The following is a 19,679-nucleotide window of genomic DNA, read 5'->3' as shown; positions in this document are numbered from 1 at the left end:
ACCTTGGTAGAGTCCTTACAGTTGATAGCATCAAACCAGTCCTGAAGAGCTTCAATGCATGTCCTGATGATTTGCTTAGTCTGCCCTGCAGTAGACTGAACACACAGAGAAGAGCATGTACACTATTTTTCACTAAGTCATAGGTTATCGACATTAGAATGTAATGATGGAGCAACATCATGCTGGCACTGAATACACACTGAGGATGGAGTAACAGCCTGTTTGACACCGGATACAGACTAAAGATGGAACAACAGCTTGTTGGCACAGAAAATACACCGAGGATGGAGCAACAGCCTGCTGACCCCAGATACAGACTAAAGATGGAACAACAGCTTGTTGGCACTGAATACACACTGAGGATGGAGTAACAGCCTGTTGACACAGAATACAGACTAAAGATAGAACAACAGCCTGTTGGCACAGAATATACACCGAGGATGGAACAACAGCCTGTTGACACTGAATACAGACTAAAGACAGAACAACAGCCTGTTGACACAGAGTACAGACTAAGGATGGAGTAACAGCCTGTTGACACAGAATACAAACCAAGCATGGAACAAGAGCCTGTTGGTACAGAATACAGACCAAGGATGGAGTAACAACCTGTTGACACAGAGTACATACTAAGGATGGAACAACAGCCTGTTGGCACTGAATAAACACTAAGGATGGAGTAACAACCTGGTGACACAGAATACAGACTAAGGATGGAACAACAGCCTGTTGGTACAGAATACACACCGAAGATGGAGCGAAAGCCTGTTGACCCAGAATACACACTGATGATGGAATAACAGCCTGTTGGCACAGAATATACACCAAAGATGGAGTAACAGCCTGTTGACACTGAATACAGACAAAAGATGGAACAACAGCCTGTTGGTACAGAATACAGGCTAAGGTTGGTATAATAGCCAGAATACAGATTAAAGATGGAACAACAGCTTGTTGGCACTGAATACACACTGAGGATGGAGTAATAGCCTATTGACACAGAATACAGACTAAAGACAGAGCAACAGCTTATTGGCACAGAATATACACCGAGGACAGAACAACAGCCTGTTGGCACAGAATACACACTGAGGATGGAACAACAGCTTGTTGGTACAGAATACAGACTACGGGTGGAATAACAGCCTGCTGGCACATAATACAGACTAAACTCCTAAAATGGAATAAAACTTAAATTAAAAATCCATCTTTTTATTTCCGTCATCTTCACGTTTTCTTGTTTTCTTTCATATGATTTTCAGGGTTATTTTTAGGCTTTGTGATGAATCATCATGTAAACGTGTTTGAACATCAACGGAAAGGCCATATTACCCACAAATTAGATGATTCAGTTTTTATTTTTTAAACCCTCTTCTGACATTGCAAAAAGCTTCATTCTGCTGGTAAAACAAAAATTTTAATTGGTGAGCCCTCCACATGTATAGAAGAAATCTTGAACTGACAATTCCATAACACAGGGGAGATAACCCAGTCAATTTTGCCCACCTTATCTTTACAGTGGCTGGCTAATGCCCACATAGGAGAGGAGGCAATCTCCAGCTCCGCTGAGAATGCAGCATAGTAGGTGTCAGGCTCAAACTCCACATGCTGAGTTAGCTCCCTTTGATTCAAGTTCATTCCTGCAAAGAGAGGATTATACACACTTATAAATGCATACATGCATGATAACATATATACGTACATACTTTAATACATCCTAGCCTTATGGGTTAGTTATTGATAAGACGCCCTTTCCAAAATGCTGCGTATTTTGCAAACAGCATTTAGGGCCTCCATAGCCTTTTCTACCCGACATTTCCTCAATTAGGAATCCCTAGCAGTGAGTGTCGCACTTTTGTTGGACCAAAATTGGCTTCTGTTCCGCTCAAATCTGCCATTTAAAGACAAAAAGCAGCCAGAAAAATCCAAGTCATAGAGAACAGTCTGCTCCACACCATGTTCGTGCGCACAAGGTTTACAGATGGCAAACATGGCTGTCTCTTTGAAGTTTTTGCTGGGAAATGCTTGATATGATAGTAACCGAAGCCCATTGTGGCCCAATTAAGGTGCGATCCTCTCGGCTAAAGATCGATGATAGGGAAGGTGCCAGGTAAGAAATGCTAGGGATGTTTTAAGTGCGGACAGGAAAATACCCAGGGTTTTGAGAAAGGACCGCTGTTAGATGTTAGCACACAATGTCTTATTCATTAAGCTACATATCTATGTACGAGTATCATGGCTCCAGCTTTAACAGGTTGGTCTAAGACTGTACCACAATAATGTGTGTAACAACACTTCACTGCCAGCACACATTTCATATGTCTCCAAACTGCCGGAGCAAGGAGACCAATGTTGAAACGTGGAGAAAACATACGACTGATAAACTTCAGAAGAATGTGAAAAGTTATTTGTAAACATGGATTTCGATTTTTTTTTTTTTTTTTTTGATTTATCTTTCAATAAGGAGAGAAAGATTAAAAAACGTCTAAACCAGAATTTTAATTATATTTGTATATACCTAAATTCTATCATACCTTAGATTTAACACGTGTTTATATATAAACAGCATGCTGTCATATGGCGTATTGTTATATAAAAACGATATATGCCAAGAGCATATTTACAAGTAACTTTCCACATCTTTTCATCTAAAGATTAAATACCTTGGAAATATGTGACAGTTTCAAGCCAGAGTTTTATCAGCCGTTCATCTAACATAAAGCTCTCTGCAATACTCTTGTGTGTGAGGAGGTTGATAAGGTCACTGACAATTGGCCAATAGCAGTGGTCCTTCATTGCAGCTTGGCCACAGTCAACCACCATGTGGAAATTATGGTCTGGATCTACAACAACAAAAACAACCTGGTGCATTTATAGTACATAGGGATGGGCAAGTTTTTGTGACTGTACTAAAAGGGTATCCTACGTCTGCACCTTAGATAAAGCATGAACCGTCTGAAAGGTCATTTCACATGAATTCCAAATAAGGTCTTCACTATAAATATCTTTTTACATCCTTTACAGGGAATAAAATAAAAACCAGTAAGATACTGTGGAGGGAATTTTGGACCATAATTGAACAAGGTAATACCAAACATTCTTTATAATCTTTAAACATACTCTGTCATATTTTCACATTACATATGTAAATACATATGTAACACTACATGCATATTTATACTGAACTTCATAATTAAGCTATCAAAGAGCTTGCATGTACTTAATCATTCTTCGTCCTTTTAAACTCAGATATCTTCTCAAAAGAGAATAAAAGGTAAAATCACCAAAGTGCTTTTTTAGAATCATATAAATGCTAAAAAATATAACTGGAACATTTTGTCAGTAGGATATCATGCTACCTTGTGAACAAACCTCAAAACACTGTTGTATTGTATCAAGAACAGTACCTTGTAAGCAGCTGTCAGACAACATGTACTCTATCATTCTTGTCAGGCTAAGTACCAGGATGTACACCAAGTTCAATTCATCAGCCATTTTCTTTGACAACAGTTCGTTACTGAAGAGCTGGACGCTGATGTGGACAACTCTGTTAGCCACGGATAGACGGTCATTCGCGCTGACCAGGACTAGGGAGATCCGGCTATAATGGCTGACGAAGGAACGCGTGAAAGCTTCCTACATACCAAAATAAACAAGAAAGTGTTACAGGTGTGATTACACTAGCCTTCAGTCCGCACGCTGGGCTCTTTCATCTTTATGCACGTATCTACCACATAAGATAAGAAAAACTTCAACATGCAGCTCTCAGCATATTTGAGACACTGGTACACACGTATGTAGTACTTCTTGATTGTCTAATAAATTTGCTAAACTGAAAATTTTGTATAATATGGAAGCTTAGCTCAAAAAAGCAAAACTTATTTGTTTGTTTAATTGACTGTTTGGAGTTTTACTCTATACTCAGAAATATTTCACTTTATACACAACTTCGGCCAGCACTGTGATGGGAAGAAACCAGACAGAGCCTGGAGAAAAATCATAACCATGTTAAAAGCAAAACTATAATTTGCAGCTTCCAGACAAGTAATAAATTACAGGCCACAAAAACAGCGGGACTATACTATCAGCTGCCGTTCTAGAATGGTCAAGAATCATTTTTAAAAAATCCTGCATGTAGATTTGGATTCAGATCCAGACCACCAAAATTTCATAAAAAATCCATCCACTACTCTTTTCTGTAAAATTGCTGTTAAACAGATGTACTGGTGGACAGGCTCACAGACAGACAGACAAATATGTATGCATGCTTGGGGTTCTACATGGCATTTAACATTTGTTCAGTCATGTGACGATGAAGAGGAGTCATTAGGTGTGTCTACATATACTGTGTCTTCTTGTGCCATAGTGAGTCCATGCCACCAAAGTGCTGTCTCCATATCATATAGAAGTATCACACTGAAAACACCCCAGACATGACACCCCACCCAGTCACATTATACTGAAACCGGGCCAACCAGTCCTGTTTCCATGCTGTACCCTCTCAGTGATCAGCGCCGAGTGAGGCAACAAAATGTACCATTTTTAAAATCTTCCGTATTACCCGATCCAGATTTGATTACGGGTCTCATGACGAGGACATGATCACTCTAACCACTAAGCCAGCGAAGCGGTCAGATAAATACGGGCAGCAACTCACCTTGTAGCGGTCATCAGGCAGGAGGCTGAGTAAGAGAGTGACAATCTTCTGTGGGAACTCATACTTGACCATCCAGAACACTAACTCATCCAGTAAACAGTTGTGTTGTAGGTGCTGACTCAGACCTGGCACATCTGAAATCAGATATCAAAATCATACATAACTGTATATTAAAACTTCCAAAAAAAAACAATACATGCAAATTACTGCAAACTTCGGCATTTTCAGGAGTTCCATCACAATGACTCTAACCTTCATACACCTCCAGCCTCTTCAGGTGTTTCATCACACTGACCCTTACTTTCATACTCCTCTAGCCCCTCCAGGAGTTTCATCACACTGACCCTTACCTTCATGCTCCTAAAGACTCTCCAAGTGTTCATCGCAATGACCCTTACTTTTGTACTCCTCCAACCTCTTCGGGTGTTTCACCACACTGACCCTTACTTTCATACTCCCCCAGCCCCTCCGGGTGTTTCATCACACTGACCCTTACCTTCATACTCCCCCAGCCTTTCCCGGGTGTTTCACCACACTGACCCTTACCTTCATACTCCCCCAGCCCCTCCGGGTGTTTCATCACACTGACCCTTACCTTCATACTCCCCCAGCCTTTCCCGGGTGTTTCACCACACTGATCCTTACCTTCATACTCCCCCAGCCCCTCCGGGTGTTTCATCACACTGACCCTTACCTTCATACTCCCCCAGCCTTTCCCGGGTGTTTCACCACACTGACCCTTACCTTCATACTCCTCCAGCCTCTCCGGGTGTTTCATCATACTGACCCTTACCTTCATACTCCTCCAGCCTCTCCGGGTGTTCACCACACTGACCCGAACCTTCATACTCCTTCAGCCTCTCTGGGTGTTTCATCATGCTGATCCTTACCTTCATACTCCTCCAGCCTCTCCGGGTGTTACACCACACTGACCCTTACCTTCATATTCCTTCAGCCTCTCCGGGTGTTTCATCACACTGACCCTTACCTTCATACTCCTTCAGCTTCTCTGGGTGTTTCATCATGCTGATCCTTACCTTCATACTCCTGCAGCCTCTCCGGGTGTTTCATCACACTGACCCTTACCTTCATACTCCTCCAGCCTCTCCGGGTGTTTCACCACACTGACCTGTACCTTCATACTCCTTCAGCCTCTCTGGGTGTTTCATCATGCTGATCCTTACCTTCATACTCCTGCAGCCCCTCCGGGTGTTTCACCACACTGACCCTTACCTTCATACTCCTCCAGCCTTTCCGGGTGTTTCATCATACTGACCCTTACCTTCATACTCCTCCAGCCTCTCCGGGTGTTCACCACACTGGCCCGAACCTTCATACTCCTTCAGCCTCTCCGGGTGTTTCATCATGCTGATCCTTACCTTCATACTCCTCCAGCCTCTCCGGGTGTTTCATCACACTGACCCTTACCTTCATACTCCTCCAGCCTCTCAGGGTGTTTCACCACACTGACCTGTACCTTCATACTCCTTCAGCCTCTCTGGGTGTTTCATCATGCTGATCCTTACCTTCATACTCCTGCAGCCTCTCCGGGTGTTTCACCACACTGACCCGAACCTTCATACTCCTTCAGCCTCTCCGGGTGTTTCATCATGCTGATCCTTACTTTCATACTCCTCCAGCCTCTCCGGATGTTTCATCACACTGACCCTTACCTTCATACTCCTCCAGCCTCTCCGGGTGTTTCACCACACTGACCTGTACCTTCATACTCCTTCAGCCTCTCTGGGTGTTTCATCATGCTGATCCTTACCTTCATACTCCTAAAGACTCTCCGGGTGTTTCATCATGCTGATCCTTACCTTCATACTCCTCCAGCCTCTCCGGGTGTTTCATCATGCTGACCCTTACCTTCATACTCCTTCAGCCTCTCCGGGTGTTTCACCACACTGACCTGTACCTTCATACTCCTTCAGCCTCTCTGGGTGTTTCATCATGCTGATCCTTACCTTCATACTCCTAAAGACTCTCCGGGTGTTTCATCATGCTGATCCTTACCTTCATACTCCTCCAGCCTCTCCGGGTGTTTCATCATGCTGACCCTTACCTTCATACTCCTTCAGCCTCCCCGGGTGTTTCACCACACTGACCCTTACCTTCATACTCCTCCAGCCTCTCCGGGTGTTTCATCATGCTGATCCTTACTTTCATACTCCTCCAGCCTCTCCGGGTGTTTCATCACACTGACCCTTACCTTCATACTCCTCCAGCCTCTCCGGGTGTTTCACAACACTGACCTGTACCTTCATACTCCTTCAGCCTCTCTGGGTGTTTCATCATGCTGATCCTTACCTTCATACTCCTAAAGACTCTCCGGGTGTTTCATCATGCTGATCCTTACCTTCATACTCCTCCAGCCTCTCTGGGTGTTTCATCATGCTGACCCTTACCTTCATACTCCTCCAGCCTTTCCGGGTGTTTCATCATACTGACCCTTACCTTCATACTCCTCCAGCCTCTCCGGGTGTTCACCACACTGGCCCGAACCTTCATACTCCTTCAGCCTCTCCGGGTGTTTCATCATGCTGATCCTTACCTTCATACTCCTCCAGCCTCTCTGGGTGTTTCATCACACTGACCCTTACCTTCATACTCCTCCAGCCTCTCAGGGTGTTTCACCACACTTACCTGTACCTTCATACTCCTCCAGCCTCTCTGGGTGTTTCATCATGCTGATCCTTACCTTCATACTCCTGCAGCCTCTCCGGGTGTTTCACCACACTGACCCGAACCTTCATACTCCTTCAGCCTCTCCGGGTGTTTCATCATGCTGATCCTTACTTTCATACTCCTCCAGCCTCTCCGGGTGTTTCATCACACTGACCCTTACCTTCATACTCCTCCAGCCTCTCCGGGTGTTTCACCACACTGACCTGTACCTTCATACTCCTTCAGCCTCTCTGGGTGTTTCATCATGCTGATCCTTACCTTCATACTCCTAAAGACTCTCCGGGTGTTTCATCATGCTGATCCTTACCTTCATACTCCTCCAGCCTCTCCGGGTGTTTCATCATGCTGACCCTTACCTTCATACTCCTTCAGCCTCCCCGGGTGTTTCACCACACTGACCCTTACCTTCATACTCCTCCAGCCTCTCTGGGTGTTTCACCACACTGACCCTTACCTTCATACTCCTTCAGCCTCTCCGGGTGTTTCATCATACTGACCCTTACCTTCATACTCCTCCATCCTCTCCGGGTGTTCACCACACTGACCCTAACCTTCATACTCCTTCAGCCTCTCTGGGTGTTTCATCATGCTGATCCTTACTTTCATACTCCTCCAGCCTCTCCGGGTGTTTCACCACACTGACCCTTACTTTCATACTCCCCCAGCCTCTCCGGGTGTTTCATCACACTGACCTGTACCTTCATACTCCTTCAGCCTCTCTGGGTGTTTCATCATGCTCATCCTAACCTTCATACTCCTCCAGCCTCTCGGGGTGTTTCACCACACTGACCCTTACCTTCATACTCCTCCAGCCTCTACGGGTGTTTCACCACACTGACCCTAACCTTCATACTTCTCCAGCCTCTCTGGGTGTTTCACCACACTGACCTGTACCTTCATACTCCTTCAGCCTCTCTGGGTGTTTCATCATACTGACCCTAACCTTCATACTCCTCCAGCCTCTCCGGGTGTTTCACCACACTGACCCTTACCTTCATACTCCTTCAGCCTCTCCGGGTGTTTCACCACACTGACCCTTACCTTCATACTCCTTCAGCCTCTCCGGGTGTTTCACCACACTGACCCTTACCTTCAGACTCCTTCAGCCTCTCCGGGTGTTTCACCACACTGACCCTAACCTTCATACTCCTCCAGCCTCTCTGGGTGTTTCACCACACTGACCCTTACTTTCATACTCCCCCAGCCTCTCTGGGTGTTTCACCACACTGACCCTTACCTTCATACTCCTTCAGCCTCTCCGGGTGTTTCATCATACTGACCCTAACCTTCATACTCCTCCAGCCTCTCCGGGTGTTTCACCACACTGACCCTTACTTTCATACTCCTTCAGCCCCTCCGGGTGTTTCACCACACTGACCCTTACCTTCATACTCCTCCAGCCTCTCCGGGTGTTTCACCACACTGACCCTAACCTTCATACTCCTCCAGCCTCTCTGGGTGTTTTCACCACACTGACCCTTACTTTCATACTCCCCCAGCCTCTCTGGGTGTTTCACCACACTGACCCTAACCTTCATACTCCTTCAGCCTCTCCGGGTGTTTCATCATGCTGACCCTAACCTTCATACTCCTCCAGCCTCTCCGGGTGTTTCACCACACTGACCCTTACTTTCATACTCCTTCAGCCCCTCCGGGTGTTTCACCACACTGACCCTTACCTTCATACTCCTTCAGCCTCCCCGGGTGTTTCGCCACACTGACCCTTACCTTCATACTCCTCCAGCCTTCCGGGTGTTTCATCATGCTGACAGCTGTCTGGTAGTTATTCTGGCTGCTCACATAGTACATGTTAGAGCCATCCTCTTTCTCCTCCACTAGAGGAAAAACAACACATGGGTTAGATACATGATATCACAGGCAAAGCAAGACTTTATATTTACTGGTCAGTAGTAACTCTGTAAGGGTATCTATCTAGAAGAAAATTCTTATCCCAAACTTTATAGGTCCACATGGTCGTAATACATAAATTTTGTTTGTATGAAATGCAACTCAAAAATGATGCTTTCGGAGAGATTTAAAATCTGTGAAGAAAGAAATTTGTATGAAAACATAACTTTTTATTGATACACAGTCACACTTTTGTACATTTACTTGTTAGTTTCAATACAGCTGGATCAGTTTGGGAGCCCAGATGTTTTAAAGAAGTAAAATGTCAGTAAATTGACTTTTTAGCAACTTACTGACAAAATTTTTGGAAAGACATAATTAAACAGTGGTGGAATTACAAGACGTCTTCAGCAAAACATCAGATTTCACAAACAACCACTCAATTCTCCACGAGCAATGAGAGCAGGGAATTCACAATTCCATGTTAAATTTATTATTTACTTATTTGATTGGTGTTTTACACTGTACTCAAGAATATTTCACTAATACGGTTGCAACCAGCATTATGGGGTGTAGAAACTGTGCAGAGTCCGGGGGAAACCCACAACCATCCACAGGTTGCTGGCAAACATTCCCACATACGGCCAGAGAGGAAGCCAGCATGAGCAGGACTTGAACTCACAGCGACTGCATTAGTGGGAGGCTCCTGGGTCAGTGAGCTGTGCTGGTGTACTAATCCCCTCTGCCATGAAAGCCCCTATTCCATGTTCAAGGCTGGGATTGAACCAATACAAACTGAAAGACAAGCTCTTTGCCATACACTGTAGCTCACTCCCATAAAGCAAACTGAGGTATAAGGATGCTATGCCATATTGTCACCATACAGTGAGTGAGTCGGTGCCAATGTCGTACTTAACAATTTTTCAATCATATGATGACCGAGTCCTTAGAGTTCATGTGATGTGCCTCCTTGTTGCAGGATGGATTTCCACCACTCCTTTATCTAGTGCTGCTTCACTGAGATGAATTATCGAAGGCAAGTAAGCTGACCCACCAGAGTCATCATACTGATACGTGTCAAGCAGTCTTTGCACTTCCCCTTAGTACTGAACGCCAAGCGAGAAAGGTACAACTTCCTCGTTTAATGTCTTAGGTGGAACCCCACAAGGATTGACCCTGAATCTACCGCCCCAGAAGCGGAAGCTCTACCAACTGAGCCATCAAGGTTGGTTGTGTCACAACAGAAGCCAACAGCCTGTACCTTGCGTGAATGTCTTGTATTGTCCCTCGTCAGTGAGGGCCTGAGTAATCACCTTCCTCATGGCAGCGCCCATGTCACTCAGACTGTGCAGGAAGGCTAGAAAACGCCTCGGCCTCCTGCATCACAATCTGATACGTGCCCATCATCTCTGCAAACAATCAATGTATGTGTTTAATTTACAGTTTAAGCTGACAATGCGCTGAACCAGGAGAAAATGTTGGTTTTGATAACGTCAGTTTGTGAAAACAATAACAACAAAAACAAAATTGTTACAGGAATAAACTAAATGGTGCTCCTTGGTTCGTAAATGTAATAATGAATAATGTTCGGAATGAAAATAATGTTCATTATTAAAGTGTTTTATTTCATTAGATTTAAATGTAAGATCAAATTTACAATTAAGAGCAAATAAATACAAAAACAGTGGGCAACATGTGCGCACGTCATTTAACCATTGGTTAGGACAAAAAATGGGGGAAAAAATATGTTCAAAGCAATTGAAACTCCAGTACATTAATCATATCCTGACTTGCCTAGATTTGTCACAGCTGTGGCTTAACTATTTGAAGTTATGTAATTAATCAAAATTGCATTTTTGAGAATGGATTTATTGTCTAATGGAACTAGCTATTCAGATTATCTTTCTCTGCTAATAAATCTTGTAAATCCATCAATGATTGACACTAAAGCCCTGAGAACAGTGGAGACTGGTATACGGTGAATGTGGGCACACTTCCAGCCTATACAACAGGTGAGTTCCACATTGTGCAGAAATACACCATTCTCTGTCGTTATGCTGCGGTGACTATGAACTAAGTCTTTGCATTATGAGTATAACCATAAAAAACAAGGTATTCAGAGAATACCCATAGCTCGCCTGATTGAGCAGTCCGTAAAACTGCAGAATGTTCAAGTCATGTCATGCATTTAAATATTGACCTCTACCACCAAAATAAAGTAGAGCGATTGACACTGCCATGCACAGATATTATTCTCTAGTTATATAGTGCTTAGATCTTGACATTAAATCAACAAGAAAAGCCATAAGTATCATACCATCACAATTATGACTGTTTATCGTACGCATAAGAATTGCAGGGCAGTGGCTTTATGGAGTTGCAAATTTATTCATCGCAGTGGTAAAAACACTGTGTGGAGTTCATGCACAAATTTACTGCAGAGGTCTTTGATATGCAAATCGTGAACTGCATTTGGCAATCTATGTACTATCGATGGCAACTGCAACCCTCTGAATGGCTGAGGAAATGTTGAGTTATAAGGTACAAAACTCCACTGCTCTTTGATAGGCAAATTGCTACTGACGGTTGACTATCTGTGACACCACCACTGCCACTGACAGCATCTGACCTCCCTCTCATAATACCTCTACTTACTTTGTACAGGCGAGCTAAAAAGTGATCTCTTAGAGAGAAGAACAAAATAGCACACCTTTTAGACTCAGTTTTAGGCAGGTTATGTTCCCCGTGGGTATATGCATTGACAAATCATAACACGTCACATAAAAGTAGGGCTGACCTGGTTTACTGTTGTCTCTGAGGTGATGTACCAGACGTAGGAACACCTTGGGAAGCATGACTTCTGCCACAGCGAGCAGATCATCAGGGCAGTGGGTGTGTTTGGGTACTCGATCAGGTCCGTGACGGGGGCAAAATCTGCAGCAACCAATATAAATGTACATTTATGCTACAGGGTGAAATACTGAACACTGGGGTTTATAGGAGGTAAATGAACTAAAATTTCACCCCTAAACAAGTTTCTATAAATTGTTTTATAGGCAAAATAAATGTCAATATGAATTATAAATATTACGATGGTTTGTGCTGAAATGTACATTTTCCCACTAGAATATTATGCTACCATCTGAAGAAATCTCGATGAACACCAAGATCAATGCAACTCAAGACAAATCAGACAATATGAGCAAGTTGGTCATAGAGAAAATCGTAGGTCATTTATAATTATCGTAAACTCATAGTCTGTAAGGATGTCTAGGCCATGACTGCGTGCAGAGTGGTGTCCCTTTGTTGCGTAACATTAATTGTTGTAGTAAGGAGCAGAAGAGACAATGAAGATGGACACAAGCCACTATTACATGTATTTAGTATTCTTCCTCTAACAGCCGACTTCAAAGGAAAAAGACGACCCCTGACCAAGACCTAAATACTGTATATATTGTATTGTGAAAGCATGTTATGCAAAATTTAATATAAGGTTTTTTTTTTTGTTTTTTTTTTTGGGGGGGGGGGGGTTCTTTGTATTAATGTTGTTCAGCCAACATTACACAGCAAAAACACTCACACACAGAAACTTAAAAGTGCTATCATGTCATCACTTTTAACCAAACAATCATTAATTAATTATAATTCATTTTCATCACCCGGGAACTCAACAGTTTGCACTGTGACATCAAGTAATGCCTTTTTGCCATATAGATGGACGTGGGCTTGAGAGATGCTACATCAAGTTCTTAGTTTTACTATGGCACATCCCATGGCCAAGAATTCTATGGCGTAAGAATTAATATTTCACTTCTAGGTTTACCATGCACATCAGAACAAAATGGATCTGGCCCTTTGGTCTGTTTCCACCTCTCATTTGAAATAATTAGGGTTATATTTATTTGTTACATTGTATTCTGCAATTTTAGTACTTATGTATTATCCAGTGTGACCTTAACTACATAAGTTATCCAGCTCATGCTAGTTCCTTCTCTGGCCGTACATGGGAATGCCTGCTAGCACTATGCCGATGGTTGTAGATTTCCCCTGGGCTCTGCCAGGCTTCCTCCCACCATAGTGCTGGCTGCCATTAAATAAGTGAAATATTCTTGGAAATGGTAAAAGACCACCCATCTAAGTTTGTTCAACATGAATGCTTACTTGTAATTCCATTCTCGGTGAAAGCAATTGTGACATCATGATGAAACAGACATACAGAGCATGTGTAAGCAATGGAGCATTCAGTTGACCTAGTTTTGAGTTTGATTTTACAATAATTTTGATTCTGACTGGTTACATGCTTGCTCATGGTCCGCCCTAAGTTTAAAATCCACGTACAATGTTGCCATAGCATGCCATCCGCCTATGTGTACATCATAGGCATGATTTCAGAGTTATAAAAGGATAAGACCTATTAATAAATGAAAACCATCATAATAAATATAATATAATAAATTCCCATCTGACTTGTCTATTAACTTACCCATCGGGATTCATGACACTAACATCGCCACAGTCACAGGCTCCACCTGCCTGGCTACGGAACATGTTGTAGTCATGGCCTACGTGATTGCCTGCCTGGAAGCAGTCTGAGCACAGGGACATACATGGAGAGACACCACACGTCCTGCACCGGTACGCCACAAAATTGGCTGTCCAGACCAAGCCGCAGGTGGCAGCGTTGTCATACTGTCGCACTGTGAATAATGATAAGGTCAGTATAATGTTCTGTGGTCTATGCTTATAATGATACAAAAGATTATACCTATATTGATAATAAAATAATAAAATATATTTCAGACCTGGAGTTTCCATATATGCAAAAATTAGATGTGAAGGCATGGGAAGAAACTGAGTTTCCATGGGTCATTGTTCAATACAGTTAAGAATGTAACCTCAGACCATCTTGGATTTACAAAGAAAGACAAAAGGAAAACAACTGACAGCCAACACCAATCACAACATAAATGTTAATTTCACATCTTGCTATTTAAATCTGAGGTATACGACTTAAGCCATGAAACTGAAAGGGATTTACTCATGAAGACCTTTATAACGGGTTGATTGATTCATAGTTTTGGAGCGTCCTAGCTGCTCTGAACCAATCATCAGCACACTCTTTGCTCACATGACTAAAGTACCTGAGGTGAAAACAAAACTAATCTAACCCAGGTGAGATGGGCATTGAAGAAGATTTTAGCAAGAAAAATAAAGAAAACTATATCTTTCACGAAAGAAATGTTAGCAGAAAAAGTAATCAGAATGTATATAACCTTTAGATGTGATATTTTCAATGTCCTATAGTTCTTCAAACTTTAGGAATAGGCAAAAATCACCATTTTGCCCACTTAGCTCAATGGTATTTATCACTTCGTGTTTCTTGCAAGGAACCCAGGTGCACAAAACTATGAATTGATGTTTAATTTGATACTCAAGAATTTTATGGGCTTGTTAATCAGTTTTATGGGTGGGGGAATTAAGACACATGCAGCACCCAGGGAAAACCTTCTATGTGACGGGTGAAGTACACCATATTGGTGGGAGACAACGACCAATCATAAATGGACATTGCACAACTTTTTGTTCATTTTGATTTGTGTTTTACCCCGTACACAACGGCGGTCAGCTGTGGGAGGAAACGAAGCAGAGCCCCAGGGTGAGAAATCCACGAGCATCCACAGACTGCTGACAGACCTTCCCATCGGCTGGAGAGGAAGCCAGCATGAGCTGCTGGGAGGCTTCTGGGTCACTGTGCCACACTGGCATGCTAACTCCACTCGGCCATGGAGGCCCCCAACATTGTACAACTGAACAACTCCCCTCGGCCATGGAGGCCCCTAACATTGTACAACTGAACAACTCGCTTTAGGCTACTTGTGTTACATAACTTACACTTGTAGGTCTCAATTTATGGTACTAAAAAAAATGTCACAAAATCACAATCATAACAAAGTGTTCTAACATCGATCTAAGTAATTAATGCGGCGATCACAACTGTTAAAGCACATGCAGTTATCAGCAGTGAATAGCAGTTCTCTAATAGTGAAAGATGTTTGTTTTGTTGTTGTTGTAGAGGCTGCAAACTGTCATCAAACCATTTTCATTCAACACAGCCTTGACATCGGCTTCATAGTTACAAACACTGTAAGCGACACAAATACAAGTGCAATCAGAATCTCACATTTTCTCACATATAATTAAGTAAACTAGTTTTCTTAACCAGAAAAAGGAAGTAGCCTATTTCAGAATTTGACACCTGTTTTGGAGAATTCGTCGAACGTGTGTCCACCAGCTATTAGCCATCTGCACCAATCCAACGTCTCAAAATCATCTATTTGCCGCGAGGGAGCCAGGAGAAAGTCTAACAATTCCTTTAACTGTTGTCCATTTTGTCGACAGCACTCTACTTTGATTTGTGTTGCTAAAGTCCTCTTCCCCCTTTTCATCAGAACCTGTGCCGCCATTTCTGATGTTACTAAGGAGAATTTAGACAGAGTTAACTCCCTTTTATATTTCTCCACTTACACAGAGTGCGCTGCACATAAAAATTTTACTGTCCTAATAAATATATATTTCTTTAAAAGGTCACAATTTTTATCGTCAAACGTAATGGTTTCGAAAACATTTGTCTTCATCATAATTAATGCGCATCAAATATGTATTATGTGAAGAAATAAAGTCACAAATTAGCATTAAATCTTCCACAAAGTCAGTTCACACATATTTCATTTTTGGCGAACTCTCCTGTCGCAGAGGTACAAATGTTATATACGAAATCGTCTGCTTGAAAATTTGTCGATTTAGAAAAGACGGCAGTTTTGACGAGTGAGGGATAAAAACAAATAAGTAACTTTAAATAAGGTATGTTAACGCCGTGGCCTCTATCTATTGGACTGGTCGTTTTATGTAGTTGTTAAAAACAAGCATATTGGTTTAATTTGTAATCAGGAATAAATCCATCAGATTATTTGATTTATTTAGCCTATTTACTTGTGTGATTTGCGTTTAGCGCCGCACTCAGGAATATTTTTTACTGATACAACGGCGGTGAGGATTAGTCTGGATACGGGGGGTTAAAACATAGATTTCATCTATACATTTTTTTCTCTTCCAAATTTGTTTCACCGTGTATCTTTCGCTGTTCCATCAAAGAGCATTAAATTAGACCGACAGAAATAAATGAATTTCATCGTTCTCATGGTAGGCCTATATTTGCGTGAGCATTTTCTTGCTTCACGTTATTTGTGAAAACCAAAGAGAATAGGCCAGTTGTCTTGCTCTGAACTGTATAACCACGGTTTTCTGTGGCCATGCACGCTTACAAATAAATACGAATGAAATTCGCCCTACAAGTAAACATTGGGGTGGGCATGGGGGCACAAATGCTAACAACAAAAGTCTGTATTGTTTTTACATGCACCGTACTCAAACACTTTTCACTTACAGTATTAAAAATATTACCTATATATAGCCTATATGACGGATGTCAGTTTAATGGGTGTCAGAAGGAATCCTTATATCTTTATAGGTGCAACAGATGGCATCTGGCGAATCTCCCCCTTACCGTGAGAAATATGTAGAGTTATTTCAAATCTGGCAAGATCAGGAAAAGTACATTGAAAAAAAATGCCTAGATATTGAGTATCAAGACAAGTACGTATACTTATGTTCATTAGTTAGTCTCATCTGTTAACACATTGTATAAAATAATTAATTAAATGTCAAATAAAAAATAATTATAATGAAAACTGGATTATTCGATGATCTTAAGTAAACCTATTTCAAAATGTTGGGTGATAATTGCTGTGGAATAAAAATACATCCATTCATTGTGTTTGAGGAAGTATAGTCAGAATGTGTGCATGCAGCCGTCAACTCTTACCAGAGGTAAATTAATTTTCGTACTGTGGTGCTGGTCTGCTACCTGTAGTTTAAGCTACTAAATTTAATTTAAATGTGTAAATCACATTATACAGAGACAGAAAGATGTATTCACTTATAGTGTCCCAGTAGCAAGCTTATAATTCATGGTAACTTGTTTCAGATATATCGAGTTTTTGATGGAACAGTATGAAATCCACGCCTCTGAGATAATCGCATTAAAGAAAAGTGTGGGGGAGCTGAAAACAGAAGTGAACATTCTTAGAGAGGAAATCATACAGCTGAAGGTAAATAGCGCCAACTGCCATAAAAGGTGTGACTACCTGGAGAATTTGTGCTGTAAACTACGCGATAAAAACCGACAGCTGTCGGATTTGGTTCAGTCCCTGACGGGCGATAGCCATGATTCGACATTAAACTCAACCTTTACCATTGACGACGCATATGATGAGGTGAGTTTGACAACACCTCCACGTCGACGTGAAAGAAGAGCGGACTCAGGCATGTCCGGGGATTTTAGGGATGATTTGTTCGATCTGATGCAGTCGACACCGGCCAATGAGAGCATCGACCGGACCGACACGCCCATCCAAGACTTTCCTGTTTTATTTGACGCGGAAATCTTCACTAAAGACGGATCAAGCTTGTCATATGAAGATTCAGACGGGTCTTTTTGTTCAGCCGACGAGAACTCGGATCGATGTGAAAAGTCTGTTCAGCCTTCCTCTTCAAAACCATCTCGTCTAAACTGGATTAGAAAAAAGATACGTAGTAACAAAATAATGCCGTCTCCAAACACAATGGTGTGACACAAAAAAGAGACGTTTTTAGATGTTTGTCGGTGCTTTTCAGTTTTCAAGTCAGTCATGTACTGATGTTCTCCTGCTTTCTTGAAAAGACCATATTAAATGTATACTTGCGCGCACATCTACACTGCGATACACGTGAAATGTGAAATAAACGAAGCGTTTGTTGCTGTTCGAAGTTGTCGCTTTTGCTTTTTAATTAGTCTGTGGTTTAAAGTAATGGTATATTTTATGTATATAAAACGGCTTAGTTATATTTGCGTTGATCAGTACGCACTCTGTTTTATTTATAATTCGTCGATCTAAAAAAAAGCCTGTTGAAGAGCATTTGATTTTGTTCGATGCGGAAAATAAAAGCTTTTTTCACTGCCAATAATCGCAGTTTGAAACTGATAAGTGGTGAATCTGAAAAGTTTCTATTAGGTCTAATTAAGACGTACAACTCACAGAAAAAAGCAGAGCAGCGACGACAGTGTGATAGCTGGCAAATGGTCACACGTAGCCGGTGAAATACGGCCTCTGGTCAATTTACCTCGGGGTTTTATTCTCACGGTTCATGTAAATGTATAAATAGTAACACATTGCTCGCCCCATAGCACTATGGATTAAGCACGATTAGGTTTTAAAAAATGCAGTAATTTTAAATCAGGTGACTCCTTCTAACGCAAGATGAGCGGTAAAGTGAAGAAATTAAACATTATTTCCGTATTACATGTATATAGTGAATGATGGGTCAGTTACGCAGGAGAATGGTAAGGCCTATAACACTTTTGTCAGGTTTCTGGACGTGGAGATAGTCCTCAACCTTGCTGTGTTTAAACTCCAACCACGATTGTATATCTTATATGTGCGTGTTACATTTAATTGCTATATATTGTCTACAATCAGGATTATCTTTGTGTTTTCAATATTTGATTGATATGAAGAATCTATGTGACTTCAGTTAAGTTTTCTAAGTCATAGGAAACACCAAATTTAAGAAATTTTCCCTGGGTATACCACTGGAAACACTCCCTTTCTATTTTGTTTATACTCAGAACGTAAAAAGGTGAAGATTTCAATGAAAGGTGAGTCACCCCGACTTTATTTAGGTGTGCGCGTGAAACTGCTTTCTTGCATTATGGTACACGTAGATCCTGCAATGAGATAACAAATGGGGAATAGTGTCTTTCACTAACAGGTATCATATGAACCTGAGGCATGCTGATGGAATCTATGTAAGTATGAGTTAACTGGAATGCCATCCCGGTGTGTAACATGAAGGATATGCATGGCGATCTACATATCTGCCTGTCCGTCCAATAGTGCGTCCGTCAGCCCGTACGTGTGTCGGCATAAATCCGTCTAGCTATTAATAATCATTTTTTTAGCAAACAGATCTACAATTTTCGAAATATCTTTTCTTGAGTACAGCGTAAAACACCAATCAAATAATAAATAAAAATAGTTTTCGGCGGATTTTCACCAAACTCCTAAGATGTTTTGGAGAAACGCGTAGGAAGATGGACTTGTTGATTTGTATATAGGGATAACTGTGCAAACATATCTCGTTAACATCTACATTGGACTGAAACTTAACCTAAAATATTGTGGTCACTTTCTAAAGATGGCCATGTGCCTTTCTGAGTATTTTGGCTATATTTGGAAGCTATTGTCGTTGGAAACATGGAATCAAAAAAAAAGCTTTTTTTTTGAGCTTGTCACACTATCTCTGTAGCGTTCAACAGAGTTTCCGGAAACTGTGCAGATACGTGTATTGAATATGATATGTGCATGTAAATTGACATGTGCCTTTCTTT

The 19,679-nt window shown here is 41.7% G+C and overlaps 2 protein-coding genes across 2 annotated transcripts in view; one reads left to right on the top strand and one right to left on the bottom strand.

Annotated features, from left to right (window-relative positions):
- Nucleotides 1-16,565, bottom strand: part of LOC135477765 (E3 ubiquitin-protein ligase ubr3-like) — a 64,522-nt gene extending 47,957 nt beyond the window's left edge. Inside the window, 14 exon segments of the mRNA XM_064757967.1 lie at nucleotides 3-95; nucleotides 1,507-1,640; nucleotides 2,664-2,843; nucleotides 3,408-3,636; nucleotides 4,658-4,791; nucleotides 5,451-5,519; nucleotides 7,115-7,232; nucleotides 9,074-9,180; nucleotides 10,455-10,560; nucleotides 10,562-10,602; nucleotides 11,991-12,127; nucleotides 13,677-13,890; nucleotides 15,450-15,668; nucleotides 16,544-16,565. Coding sequence (XP_064614037.1) covers nucleotides 3-95; nucleotides 1,507-1,640; nucleotides 2,664-2,843; nucleotides 3,408-3,636; nucleotides 4,658-4,791; nucleotides 5,451-5,519; nucleotides 7,115-7,232; nucleotides 9,074-9,180; nucleotides 10,455-10,560; nucleotides 10,562-10,602; nucleotides 11,991-12,127; nucleotides 13,677-13,890; nucleotides 15,450-15,668; nucleotides 16,544-16,565 — 1,803 coding nt within the window.
- LOC135478007 (uncharacterized) lies at nucleotides 15,964-18,054 on the top strand. The gene is made up of 3 exons (XM_064758257.1): nucleotides 15,964-16,054; nucleotides 16,722-16,846; nucleotides 17,238-18,054. Exons 2-3 carry the CDS (start codon nucleotides 16,731-16,733, stop codon nucleotides 17,881-17,883), a joined length of 762 nt encoding a protein of 253 aa, XP_064614327.1. The 5' UTR covers nucleotides 15,964-16,054; nucleotides 16,722-16,730; the 3' UTR covers nucleotides 17,884-18,054.
- Nucleotides 18,055-19,679: the final 1,625 nt, after the last annotated feature.

This window comes from Liolophura sinensis, chromosome 11, assembly GCF_032854445.1.
Source record: "Liolophura sinensis isolate JHLJ2023 chromosome 11, CUHK_Ljap_v2, whole genome shotgun sequence".
Lineage (NCBI taxonomy): Eukaryota > Metazoa > Mollusca > Polyplacophora > Chitonida > Chitonidae > Liolophura > Liolophura sinensis.
Note: the sequence above shows the minus strand (reverse complement) of the source record. Positions and strands in the feature narration are given on the sequence as shown.